The 13,660-nt window shown below is 43.1% G+C and overlaps 1 protein-coding gene across 1 annotated transcript in view; it reads left to right on the forward strand.

Annotated features, from left to right (window-relative positions):
* The first annotated feature begins 616 nt into the window (after positions 1 to 616).
* The window catches only part of LOC147309579 (uncharacterized), a 38,661-nt gene continuing 25,617 nt past the window's right edge, over positions 617 to 13,660 (forward strand). The window contains exons 1-15 of the mRNA XM_086269888.1: positions 617 to 756; positions 919 to 1,083; positions 1,163 to 1,398; positions 1,504 to 1,651; positions 2,118 to 2,231; positions 2,348 to 2,419; positions 2,509 to 2,604; positions 2,846 to 2,952; positions 3,063 to 3,132; positions 3,207 to 3,299; positions 4,698 to 4,805; positions 4,964 to 5,164; positions 5,287 to 5,341; positions 9,622 to 9,793; positions 13,049 to 13,273. Coding sequence (XP_086126014.1) covers positions 1,003 to 1,083; positions 1,163 to 1,398; positions 1,504 to 1,651; positions 2,118 to 2,231; positions 2,348 to 2,419; positions 2,509 to 2,604; positions 2,846 to 2,952; positions 3,063 to 3,132; positions 3,207 to 3,299; positions 4,698 to 4,805; positions 4,964 to 5,164; positions 5,287 to 5,341; positions 9,622 to 9,793; positions 13,049 to 13,273 — 1,778 coding nt within the window. The 5' untranslated portion in view covers positions 617 to 756; positions 919 to 1,002. The remainder of the gene's footprint in view (positions 757 to 918; positions 1,084 to 1,162; positions 1,399 to 1,503; positions 1,652 to 2,117; positions 2,232 to 2,347; positions 2,420 to 2,508; positions 2,605 to 2,845; positions 2,953 to 3,062; positions 3,133 to 3,206; positions 3,300 to 4,697; positions 4,806 to 4,963; positions 5,165 to 5,286; positions 5,342 to 9,621; positions 9,794 to 13,048; positions 13,274 to 13,660) is intronic.

A 13,660-nucleotide genomic window follows, 5' to 3' on the forward strand; every position in this document is an offset into this window, starting at 1 on the left:
AACTGTAACATTATAACCCCTCAGAACGTGTGTCCTGTGGAAGGTTTTTAAAATTTGAGCTTGACAGATGTTGTAAAACTTCACTTTCTAACATCTTCCACAACTGGGATTGTAAAACTCGCTGCCTCTAACTACGTAAAGACTGACATAAGCAGATTTCATTAAACCCAGCCTCAGTTGTCTCACCAATCTGGCTGCTTTCTTTTCTCCAACGCTGTCACGCTTGTCTCGATTGTCAGTTTAAATCCGTCCAACAAATGGGTCCAATAAACTAGACCTGCTCAACCCTTTGAAGCTGAGAAGCTAATCTGCAAAGATTGTAAATCACCGCTGGCCAAAATCTGGCCTGACATCAGGTTGCTGTGGGAATGATGACAGTCCCCTCTGGCAGAGAACGAGAGGAAATTATTGGGCTGCTTTTCAAGTGTGAGGCAGGACGGCCTTTACCGTCACAGGGTGGTGAGAGGAAAGGCCGGTGCGAGCACAAGTCTGCAGTTTCTGTGCTGCGTTTGAGCGCTCGTTGTACTCGACATCAGCTTTGACCCCAGCCTATCATAGCGCTGCGTTTGTGTCGATGACCTGCAGGTACCTTTGCTGTCATAAGTCTGATGATTGGGGGCGTCGCTGTGAGGGAGGCACCAGACAGCATGTTTATGAATATCAATGCTACTGGATCCAACGCATCTGATGCCATCAACGTGGAGCTTCGTGATAAGAGCAGGGTCCAGGTGGCCGTGATGGTCACAACTCATCCAGGTCAGCCTCCCGCCTGCAGAGCAGCCGTGGCTAATCTCACTGTTTATCCAAAGCAGCAGCAGCAGCAGCATGTCTGAATCACTGTTGATGTATCAACTCGATTTTAAATGTTTCTGTATGAAACATTGTTTTTGACCCCCCTCTTCTTCTGCATTCCTTTAGATTGTTTTAGGTCTTCTCAGGTTTGGCTTTGTAGCAATCTACCTCACCGAGCCCCTGGTGCGAGGCTTCACCACAGCAGCATCCATGCACGTCGTCATCTCCCAGCTGAAGTACTTGCTGGGGGTGGAAACGCAGCGTTATTCTGGGTTTCTCTCTGCTATTTATGTGAGTTTTGAGAGGCCCTGTCTTTCTCCTTCCCATAATGGTCAATGAATCGCTAACACTTACCTTTCTGTCACTGCAGAGTGTCAAAGCAGTGCTCAGCAGAATCACCAGCACCAATATTGCCACTTTCCTTCTGGGGCTCGGGTGTATCATCTTCCTTTACGTGATCAAAATTCTCAACGAGCGCTTCAAGAAGAAGCTGCCCATTCCCATTCCTGGAGAGATCATTGTGGTCATCGTGTCCACGGGCATCTCCTATGGTTTGTCGTTATCAAAGGAATACAAGGTCCATGTGGTTGGGAACATACCAACAGGGTAGGCCGCACACTCTATGGATTTGTTTAAGTGTCTTTTGGTTTAAGCTCGTGTTCTCTACACGTATGTGACAGAGGTATACAGATGTTGTCTTATTGGTTACAGGCTTCGCCCTCCTGCTGCCCCAAACATCTCGCTGCTGCCCAATTTGGTCACAGATTCTTTTGCTATAGCGATTGTAGGATTCTCCATGGACGTCTCGCTGGCCAAGATCTTTGCCCTGAAACATGGCTACAGTGTGGATGGCAACCAGGTGAGTGTGTCCACGGGGTGAGCTGCTGATGAGCCTCTGGCACTGTGTGTGACTAAATGTTTGGTTAGGACACTTTGGATCTTCTGGATGATGGGACGTCCTCTAGCTGTTTGTTGCAAATCTTGTAAAGTTATATTTTTATCCTGCACGCTGATATTGGAAATGCTGCTCACAAAAAGGTTCATTGTTCCAGTTTGTTGGAACGTGTTCATTTCATTGAACACTGAGTTGTTTGGAGCGTTGTATAGTTGCCTGACTGTACTATTCGTTGAAGACTGAGCAAAGCGTGTCCTCCAGTGACACATAGCTGACACATAAATGCAGGTCACGCATTTAGTAAAGCACGACTGTGGAAAATATACGGGTCGCATTTTCCTGAAATTGTCCAAAGCTGACGTGTGTAAATGTTGTTGCAGAAGGACTTTCCTCTCTTTTTCACGGTTTTCCTCCACGTGTCCACTTTCAGGAGCTCATTGCACTCGGTCTGTGTAACTTCATCAGCTCCTTCTTCCAAATGTTTGCCGTCACCTGCTCCATGTCGAGGAGTCTGGTCCAGGAGAGCACAGGAGGCAAAACACAGGTGACACACACGAGCTGCAGGAGTGATTACACTATCTAAATTGGTGCTGTAAAGCTGTTGTTAGAGTGAGAGGTGTGTTGATGGAGTTATTGCTTTTTTTTATGTGTGTGCTTTAGATTGCAGGGCTCCTGGCGTCGGTGCTGGTGGTGGTGGTGGCCGTCGGCTTTGTCTTCGAGCCGCTCCCTCAGGTGAGTTCCCGTCTGACGTTTGGGCGTGACCTGTGAGACCGCACACACCTATATGTCTTCTTTGGCTCTCGTTTGCTTGTGTTTCTCAGACTGCGCTGGCTGCCATCATCATGGTCAACCTCATAGGGATGTTCAAGCAGTTCAGAGACATTCCCAGTCTGTGGAGGACCAGCAAGATTGAACTGGTCAGTCTTTAAAACCAAGCTTAGCTGACTTAAAGTGCACCGTTACTCTGAGAGGTGTTTATGTGAACCCGAGTGAATACACGGTGGAGAAGCTGAGCTTGCAGACAGAAGTGTGACTATAATGTGCAGGAGATAAATGCACGTCGTCTGAAGACATTTGCTTATGTTAAAACTGCTTTGGTCTTGCAAAACGCTTCCTCTTCATGCTAGTTTCATGTTACTTTCCTTTTTGTCCTCTCAGGCCATCTGGGTGATCGCCTTTATCGCTTCTGTGCTGCTGGGACTGGACTACGGCCTCCTGGTGGCCGTCACATTTGCCATATTGACAGTCATATACAGGACACAGAGGTAATGATTCGGATATGTGTTTTTCCTTGAACTGAAGCTTAAAGGCAGCTGTGAGAGTTTTCAAAGAGCAGGTTTGATTTGTGCTCTGAGCTGTTTTCTTTCTCTTCCAGCCCTAAAACTTCCATCCTGGGTCACGTCGCTAACACGGGGCTCTACTGTGACGTCGACGAGTATGAAGAGGTAAATGTGTGAGGAGAGAAACCTGCTCCGTGTGAAACATCCACACTGACCAAGCCTGCTGTTTGTGTTCTCAGGCGGCTGAATATGAGGGGATTAAGATCTTCCACTCCAACTCTTCAATCTACTTTGCTAACAGTGACCTGTATGTGAACAGCCTCAAGGAGAAGGTAGCAGTGTGTTTGAGTGTGTGGAAGCAAACAGAAACCCTTTTGTGGGGGAAATATGTGAAGCACTTATTATCACTGGGTCTTACCTGACTCAGTCTGAGAGGAGCAGCGTGAGCGTGTAATCATCTGGTGGTAGATGCGAGCACAGCTCTACTTTGAGATGAGCAGGAAGTCAGTTTGCTTGTGTTTTCACTGTCTTGGCTACAAATGAAGGTTTGCAGTTGTAGCCTGTTCACATTACAGCTGAAGCTTCAACAGTTCAGTGAAAACGTTTCTACGTTTGTCATTTCTGCTTTTCTGTGTGTTCAAATAACTAAGAGCAAAGAATACATTTTAACTTTACTGTGTGAATTAAAGGTTTATCCAGTATCTAAGCACCGTGTGGGAAATATTCCCAGCCTCTCCCAGTCTTAACCTAAGGAGTAACTGTGCCAGCTTTACCAGCAACACCTGATTCCTAGGGATCAGTCTCTGTTGCTACTGTGGAGGCATGTTGAGTCCTTAAAGGGGAAAAGAGTCCCGTTGTAAGATCATGGATTGAGCTCAGTGTTTACGAGTCACAGCCATGCCTGATCGCATCAATAACACAAAGAGACGCTACAAGAGCTCAAAAAGCAACACGGTGCCACGATCAGCTGCAAAGGGTAACAGGGTCATTACTTTACTGCTTCAGAGCTTGGACAGTTGATGGAACTATGAATTCTGGGTAATTACGTTTTCACCTAGGTGCAGGTTTAGATAGCTTGTGTTGGTTAAACAATGAAATCACACGTTGAAAACTGCATTTTGCTTTTACTCAGGTTATCTTTGTGCAAGATTAACACTTGTTTTGTGACAAATCAGGTGAAGCACAGATGTTACTGAAAGCAGTTGATCATGTGCTTCATGCTTATTGTGTTAAAGTTCAAAAGTAAAGACGTCAATATGTGTTTGTTTTGTAAACATTGTTTCAGTTCTCATTTTTGTTTTTCATATTCAATTCAGCTTTATTTACACAGCGCCAAGTCACAACAACAGTCACCGCAAGGTGCTTTATATTGTAAGGTAGACCCTACATTAATAGATACAGAGAAAAACCCAACAATCATATGACCCCCTATGAGCAGCACTTTGGCGACAGCGGGAAGGAAAAACTCCCTTTTAACAGGAAGAAACCTCCAGCAGAACCAGGCTCAGGGAGGGGCGGGGCCATCTGCTGTGATTGGTTGGGGGGAGAGAAGGAAGACAGGATAAAGACATGAGATTAATAACAAGTGTATTATGTAATGTAATATGAATAATTATCAGAGAAAATGCCAAAATAAGACGTGAGGTAATGGTAGAGGTAAATGAGTGAGGAAGAATGACGTGCTGAGTTGGATGTTAACAGCTCTGTTGTGATTATGTTGATCTTTACAGACGGGGCTAAACCCTGAACACTTACAAGCTGCTCGGAAAGCCCAAAAAAAAAAAAGAAAGGAGAAGACGAACAGCAATCGGTCGTCTCCGCTGAAAATCTGTGCCAAGGTGGGTCACTGCTTTTCTTTTGTCTATCCAAACTTTGAGCTTTGTCAACAGGTTAAATACACACTCATGTGACGGTCGTGTGTGTGTGTGTGTGTGTGTGTGTGTGTATATATATATATATATAAAAAATATGTTTTGTGGTGCTGCTTTGTTTCTAGTACAAGGATGAGGCAGTGACTCATGACGTTTTGTCCCAGAGCCACGTGGCGGAGGATCAGAAGAACGGCCAGTTTGGCGACAGACATGGCGACTCAGAGGAGGCGGTCTTCCTTGAGCCTTTCAGCACAGTCCACTCCATCATCCTGGACTGGACGTCTGCAACTTTCATTGACTCAGTGGGAGCTAAAGCCATCAGACAGGTTCTGGCCCTTTCTCCAGCGCTGCACTGCACAGGAGCACCAGCTGCATATTTTCACTGAACTCCAGTCACGGTTTCATGGTGTAGAGCCCAAATACTGAAAACTATTATCTGTTTGTGCAGATCATTAAAGAGCATGCCGCCGTAGATGTCCGGGTGGTCATAGCTGGCTGCAACAGTAAGTGACTATTAAGACTTTTCATTAGATCTGAAAATATCTGTACACATGCTCTGTTTTATACGTACTACGTACAGAACGCAATTAAAACCCGTCCACCCATCTATCCTCTTATCTTTACAAATAGCTGTGGGGACTATTTGTGGACCATGAACTGTTCATGAAACCAGTTAGAGGACTGGTGCTTTGTTACACATCGTCCTGCAGGAGTTGGTACACTGTGGTTAGAAAGGCATGGACGTGGAAATATCCCTCACACTGTAGCACCACTGATCCAATGCAGGAGGAATCCATGCAGTTATGATGTTTATACCAAAGTCTGCTACAGAAAGCCTGTGCATACTGCAACCTCAGGTTTCTGTTTGTAGCTGGGCGATGTGGCGCCCTGTGGTCTGATGCTGCTGTAGCCCATCTGCTTTCCAACATGAGGTGCATTCAGAGAAGCTCTTTGGTGGTAACAGGTGGTTATTTGAGTCACTCTTACCTTCCTGTCACGCTCGACACACTTCTTCTCTGACATCACTGAAGCATCTTCTCCCAGAGAACTGCTGCTCGCCTGTTACGTTCAGACCGTCCTCTGTAAACCTTGGAGATGATTGTGTTGGAAAGTCCCAGCAACTTCTAAAGCACGTCTGATATCTAGTCATGCCATGTTCATTCTGATGCTTGCCTTGAACTCCAGCTGATGTCTGCATTGAGCTTCTGCCATGTGATTGGCTGATTTCGATGTTTGCATGAATGAGAACATGATAAGGTCTGTAAGTGGAGACCTATAATAAAGACAAGTTCCACACACTGGGGTCATAATGTAAAGGATGGAAACGGGCAACAAGCACTATGACAGAACTCTGTTGAAAGTTTTGGTTTGAATGATTAAGCCTGTGGGTCCTGACAGACACAGCCTGTGGTTCACAGACTGAAGCCATTCCTGCAGTAACAAACAGGACGCTCCTGTTCTGCACATTTGGGATTGAAAATGAGAAGATATCATTTGGAACCAAATGGTAAACATGATGTCACACGATATATTTACAGTTCACTTTCAGTATATTGGCTCACGAGCGCTCAGGATGTTTTCAGAGTGGCAGCTAGCCAGAAGAAGGCAGGGATGAAGCTGCAGCAGCTTGTTTCACACTGTAATGAAGCTGCTGTCCAAAAAGTGAACACAGCAGGTTGCTTTAGTTGCTTTGTGTGCCCTGTAAATGGAACAAAGGTATCACTGCAGGAATGTCATGTATATAACAGTGTTTAACTCAACAATAACAGTGTTTCCCAGGCTGCACTTATCCTTTTGCAGCTTTATCTTAATTGGCTGATGGGGCAGAGCAGCCCTGAACGAGCACTGCAGATTAAAATATATTTACGGAACCATGTTGCTGTTCAGATAGCTGACTGTAGCTTTGCAATATCTTGTAGAAGAGATAATCTTGCACTTTTTGATGACATCTGTAGTGCTGGGGCCTTTTGGAAAACAGTGACTCAGCTTCTTTTTTTCTTTTTTTAAAAAATAAACTTCAGAAGGACATATTGCTGTGACAACACCGATGAGGGATAAGAGATATTGTCGTGAAAAAGTGAGTCTGTGGGGATTGATGAAAGACATGTCGGAGTTATCCATGTCCTCATTATACAGGCTTCAAAATGTTCTTACTTTTCTCTCTCTTTTTCCCACTTTCCCATGTTTTCACTTGTTTTGTTGATGGCTTTTTCCTTCGTCCTTCCTTAATTACATCCTCTTAATGATCTTTTCTCCCTGACTTTACCTGCATTTGTCAGATTTACTTGCGCTTGCCTGTTCCTTTGTCTCTCTCTCGCTTTCTCGCTCACTCGCCCTCTCAGCAGGGGAAATTGATGATTACAAACCCAGTAGTAAGAGAAAAATGATTGGATCCTAGCAGTAGTAGAACTGTAATATTTTCTCCTTGTGCAGTGGCCTGTAATAAACCAGGGCTGAGGAAACCTGTCAAAGCACGGTTGAGTCTGTGTGAAAGTAGGAGTTTGTGCTGTCTATGCACGCTTGAACGTTGCTGCCGGCCGGCTTTGTCTTGTTTGAATGCTGTTTTGATTTTTGTGGACAGTGGAGAATAAAGATGACGTGACAGCTAGGACAGAGAACAAACGTGAAAAAACGTGCTGGAAAATGTAATGGGAGTGGCAATCCAGGACACACCAGTGCTGCTAAATTAAAAGAAACATTGATGTCTTATTAGCTGCACTGTAGTGAGAGTCCAGGACTACATTTCTTGTATTTTAGGTTGAAAGTGCTTGATGACAAAAATATAGATGTCACAGCAACTCCCATGCTCACAAACTAAGGTATCTCTGTGTGCTAGAGTTGACCTTGTCACCTACCTAGAATTATTCAAATGCTTGAGCCATCCTCACCTTCAGTCAGCTGAAGTGTGTCCGCTACCAGGTAACTAAGTGCCAGTGAACGCCACATCCTGAATGCCCCTGAAAAAGAGAACCCAGCAATGCACTGTTGTACTTAAAATAGACTGTGGCATGGCTCTTGTTGGGTCACTTCACTAACAAGAGTAATGTAACTTTTTCCAACAGTAGGACACCACACTTGCATCTTTATTCCAAAACAATAGTCTTTAAAAAGGGGTGTGTGTTTTCCATGTGGACTGAATCATACCACATACATCATTTTCCCTGTTGTGCATAATTGTGTGAAAAACTCACTCAATAATATGATGTTGTTCTAAAATCTGTGTGTAGATGGGAAACATTATTTTAAAGGGGTTGTTTGGATACATAATTTATGTTCACATCATCAAAAATACATGCTTTAAGGACCTAAATAGTACAAATGCAAAGTACAGTTGGCTTACATTATGTTCCCTTTTGGGAATAAGGCTAAACACTCAGCACCACCCACGGTATCTTTGTACACAACAGTATGTAGGTTATTAGACTGGTGAAGAATAGCAAAGGGAAACACTAGAACAGCCTATTTTGTATGTATGTGTGTTAACAAAATGTCACAATGTTCCCAGGAATGGGCGTCCCAATAAATTCCTCTTAAGGTCAGGCCATGCAATGCCCAGAGAAATTGCTTAAAACCCCAAGAGCTACATCTCAGACTTTAAAAAACCCCTATTAGAGTGTTAAATGTCAAAGTTCATGACAGTTCATGATGCCACAAAAAGATTGAACAAGTGTGGCGATAGCCTCTTCTCTTAAGAAAGACAGCGGCAAACACACCTTAGCTTTACAGAGTTCATCTGAGGAAACCACAAGACTTCTGGAACCATGTCCTGTGGACAGATGAGAACAAAGTGGAAATGTTTGGCCATAATGCACAGCCCCACGTTTGGCAAAACCCAAACACGACATAATCAACACAAACACTTCATACCAACTGTCAAGCACGATGCTGTATACCAAAGTATTTTAGAATCAAATATGAGGCCATCTGACTGACAGCTAAAGCTTTACCCAAATTCAGTCATGCTACAAGACAATGATGTCAAACACAGCAGCAAATGTATAACAGAATGAAAAAGAAAAGAATGAAGGTGTTGCAAAGGTCCAATTAAGGTCATCCAGACCTACACCCGAGTTATGCATCATCCTGCCAAAACTCAATGAACTGAACCAACGTTGTGAACAGTCAACCAAAGTTCTTCAGTAGCTTCAAGTTATTGCAAAGGTGATTCTACAAGCTACTGAATCATGAAGAGTACTTAGTTTCTCAGAGGACTGCATAGAGTCCTATCAGAACTTCGGCTTTCGTGTGATTGTGTAGATTTGAAAACTGTGGAGCAACGACTGCAAAGGCTCTGTCACCTCTTTGCTTGAGGCATGACCTTGAGACATGTACAGTAAGAGGCCTTCACCAGTGGGTCTGTGAGACTGGGAAATATTGGTGAATATAAATGAATAAGACTGGTAATACAAGCTAGGGGCCGCCCATTAAGAGCCTTGATCAAACAACCATAAACTGAATTCTAAAATGAGGCACGATGCCAATGCAGAGAGGCCAGGACTGGAGTGATGTGCTCATACTTTCGGTTCTAGTCAGCAGTCTAGCTGCAAATGCCTATAACAGTACAGATTCACAAGTTCAGCTTTCACGTACAGGTATTTTGCAAGGGTAACAAACATTTCCCTGTGACATACCAAGAGCAAAAGCAGTACAAACGGCCCATATTTGGTAGGTTCCTAATTTAGAGTCACAGCAGTGGGTTACAGGGCAGATGAGCTGTTCTGTATAACTTCTCTGTCCAGTGGTTTCATTGATGGTAACATAAACATCTTTCCTTTTCCAACAGGAAAGAGTCCGTACCTGCTGTTCACTAACCGTCATGAAATCCGTCGTATTCACCTGCTGAAGAGTGAGTACACACAAGTGGTCCCTACACTGAAGAATGCCGTGGCCCTGGATGTGGACGTGTCCACCAACAAGATGTTCTGGTGTGATCTGTATCATCAGAAAATATACAGGTACACACACATACAGCACGCACACACAATGACAAGTTATATTTATTTTTTAAATTATTTATTTAACCCTATCAGGTACTGCCACACAGAACTGAAAACGCACTAGATTTTGCTGGATCATTCTGTTTAATCGACAGAAAAATGATCTATAATTGTATATTTCAGTGTAATTATTGAAATGCTGTAAATGATGTGTATATATTCTGTCTATAAAGGCAGAGGAAGCCCATATAAAACGATGAAAGCCACTGTATAGACGCAGGACCTTAAAGTTAGATAACTCACTTTTGTCATTCTTCAGCCAACATGTTCATTATCTTTCTCCTCTGTCCATCCATCTTGTGTGCTTCAACCTGTCACACCTTCTGGTAGTGAGTCAGCCGCACCTGTTTGTCCTTCACACACACTGTGTGAGTCTGTGTGTGTGCACATATCATAGCTTTGCACATACATTTGTGTGTGTGTTTGTGTCACCCTGATGGCTGACAGGTTGTGGGAGGGGCTTTCTATCATCTCAGCTGAGCCATATGCTCTCACTAATTTCACTGCCTCAATAATCGCTGCCATTATTCATCTCCATACACACACATTCACACGCAGACATTCTCCCACACAAACTTGGTAACACAGTCAAGGGCTTGTGACAGGGAACGGACAAATGAACTCATTTTTCACAGCGAAGTCTATTTTTCGATGCCGTAAATAAACTCACATATCAAAAGTTGCTTTAAGTAGCAAACAGCAAGGGAAGTTATACAGCTTAATCTACTTGGCGTTGTCCTTGATGGTGTTTTCTTTTCTCTAATCTTTCAAAGCAAAATCTTCTGCACTTGCACCCAAGTGCATAGCATCAGAATCAAGTTTTCCTGCTGTTTAGAATATCTGCTCTTTTTGACATTACCATATGTTTTCTTTTCTCCTGTAACGCCACAGTAGAATATATGTAAGCAAATTGTCCAAGTTGCCTTGGTGACAGATCTTAACCCCAGGTAGAGATGAAATTAGAAATCGGAGCTTATTAGGTTGGACTACTATCAGTAAATTGTGGGTTTTTTTTAATTTATTTTGTTTTGTTCCCTGATAAGGTGATATACGAAATAGTTAGGCTTATTAAAGTCTGCACTACTCATTCACCCTCAATGTGATAATGTGGTTTTCCAGACTAATTCATAGTGATTAGCATGCCACGGGTCGATGACTTGTTACCTTCTCCCAATGATGGAGATGTCTGTTGCAAACAATGGTTCAACCAATTAAACATGCAATCTGCTCAGTGGACTTGGACTCATCTGTCTCTGTCTTATTCTTCACTGTGCCCGAAGCCTCTGTTCAGCCCACCAACCTGTTCAACCTAAGTCTATGTGAAGATTTTCTAACTCAAATTAAGGACATAGTGAAATTAGAGTGAGTAAAAGAATATAAAGTGGATATAAAACCTCTTCATAGCACTGTCAAAATATCTGGATTTGTGATGTTGAGAAAATATGACCCCAAGAAAAATGACTTCAGAACTTTGTCCATTTTTAATGTGACATGCATAAATTAAAAGCCATGGTCCAGAAAGAGCTTATAAAACGTTAACGAGATCTCATGATTTAAAGGTATCAGTCAGGAGAAGGGTACACAAGAATGTCCAAGCTGTAAAATATACCATAAAATACATTGTGTTTTACTCAAAACGGACGGAAATATGAGCAGTTCCAATACTGATACCAATTTGGCACAAAAACTTAAAGCAGCTGCTAGATGAAAATGATGAGGAATTTCACCCTTTAGCACAACAATGACCCAAATCATCCAATTCTACAAAAGAATGTCTTCACCTGATGATTAAAGTTTTGGAAAGACTTAGACCTGAATCCAAATCAAAACCTGTGGGGTGACCTGACGATGATTTGTGGTACTTTTCCAAAGAAGACTGTTAAGTATTGCCAAATCAAGAGACGCAGTGCTGTGGCAAACTCCTAGCCAAAAAGACTGAACGGTGTAGTAAAATCAAAAGAGGTATTTAACAGTATTTTAGTCTAAGGCTGCGCACATTTGTGCAGCCAGGTAATTGTAAGTTTTTCAGTGATTGTCCCCCACCCAAATAGAATTGAAGAGTGACTGTGAATTGTGCAGGTTAAACTTTAAAGGTGGAAATGATTTTCTTAAATCGTTTACCTTGATCTCATTTTCTTCATTTTTATACATCATGAAAACCTGACGTGTTGAATTTTTATATCTGCTGTGTTCGTAAAAAATTAAATATTGGAGAAATTGAACAAGAGATTAAACAGAAAATATGTTTTAGTGGAACTCGCGATTACTCAGTATCAAAGAACAGAATGTAATGCAAAAGAAAATTGTTTCAAATTGAATTTGTGTCAAATGTAATTTTTGTTCTGGCGTTTTCAGTAGAGTTCAGTAGCTGCATGCTGCATCAATAACACGATGGGTTTCCTTCATGTCCACAATGCTTGAGCCGTTTTACCCTCGAGGGTGAAACAGTGTGGCGTTGGATCCATGTTGCAAACCCTGAGGCACTCTTGAGAACCCATAGATTATCTATCACACTCACACAATAACATCCCACACTCACCTGACTGTAAAGATGAAGACATTTGGGTTGGCAAAATGTAACAGTGAGCATCTCCAAGCTCTGACTACCAGTCAACCTTCTTCTTTAGTTAAGATGCACCTCCCGTCTCCTCTTACTCCTGTAGGCGTTGCTAAAATGTGAAGGCACTGTGCAACTTGGGACATTGCTTGTCCCAACCTTTTATCAAGCATTTTTTCTTCCATCTTGCTCTTGCATTCATATATTGTCGAGGCAGTAATCTATTAAGTTTTAACATTTTTCACCAGTAAAGGAAATGTCAGTGGGGAATGGGGATAGAAGAGTTGACAGAGTAAGTGGACGGAGTAGGAAAATCAAAGAAACTGAAGACAAGAAAGGGACACTCGGTTAAAGGGGAGATATAGGCATGTGGTGCTGATAGAAAAAGACAGACTCATTCTCCCTGGGAGGCTGTGTTTGGTGTGAAGGCTGAAGTTGTTATAAAGGTGTCAGGATTGGGTGCCCCTCACACCTGAATAGAGTGAAGAATCTATGTTCCCAACAAGATATCTAAGCCACTCACAATCAAGTCATTCCTCCCAAGGAAAGGAAGCCAGACGGTAGTAAATCCATCGTGCCAGCACCTCTGTGATGGATTAGGCTTTTATAATTTCCAGATTATTTACTGATACATTTCCTTTCCATCCGCCCACCAGCGCTTACATCAACAAGGCCAGTGACTCATCACAGCAGGTGACGCTCATCGATTCGCTCCACTCCCCGGAGGGCCTTGCTGTCGACTGGGTCCACAAGAACATCTACTGGACGGACTCAGGCAATAAGAGCATATCTGTCGCTACGGGAGATGGCAGGAAAAGGAAAATGCTCATAACCACCGAGCTGAACGAGCCACGAGCCATCGCTGTGGATCCGCACCAAGGGTGAGTTGGGTTAGTTTTAGGGTAAAGGGATTTTGAAAAGATGCACAAAGGAGCAAAAGATTGCAAAGGAGTTGAGCAAAAAGGCAGGAAGGAGGGAGGGCGAGTAAGAGGTCCTACTGTCATTGTGTGTGTGTCTGTAAAAGCCAGTGTTGTTATAGTAGAAAGAGATTGGGTGTAGAAGTTGGCCTAAAGTCAGTAAAGGCTATTTGTAGCACTGAGCCCATCTGTTAGATTAAGCACTTTAACAGTTTTCTTGAGATGGGATGTAACACTTTGTCTTCCCTTTCTAACTCTTTCCATTTGTCTCGGGTGCCTTGAGCTCCCCAAAGACGTCTTTTCACAGCTCTACAAAGCTAGACTAGCATGAAATACATGCAAATGAAGCCA

This window comes from Aulonocara sp. 'chitande type north' Nkhata Bay, linkage group LG17 (genome assembly GCF_057382095.1).
Source record: "Aulonocara sp. 'chitande type north' Nkhata Bay isolate Kocher_YH1m ecotype deep benthic linkage group LG17, A_spYH_male_GT1.1, whole genome shotgun sequence".
NCBI lineage: Eukaryota > Metazoa > Chordata > Actinopteri > Cichliformes > Cichlidae > Aulonocara > Aulonocara sp. 'chitande type north' Nkhata Bay.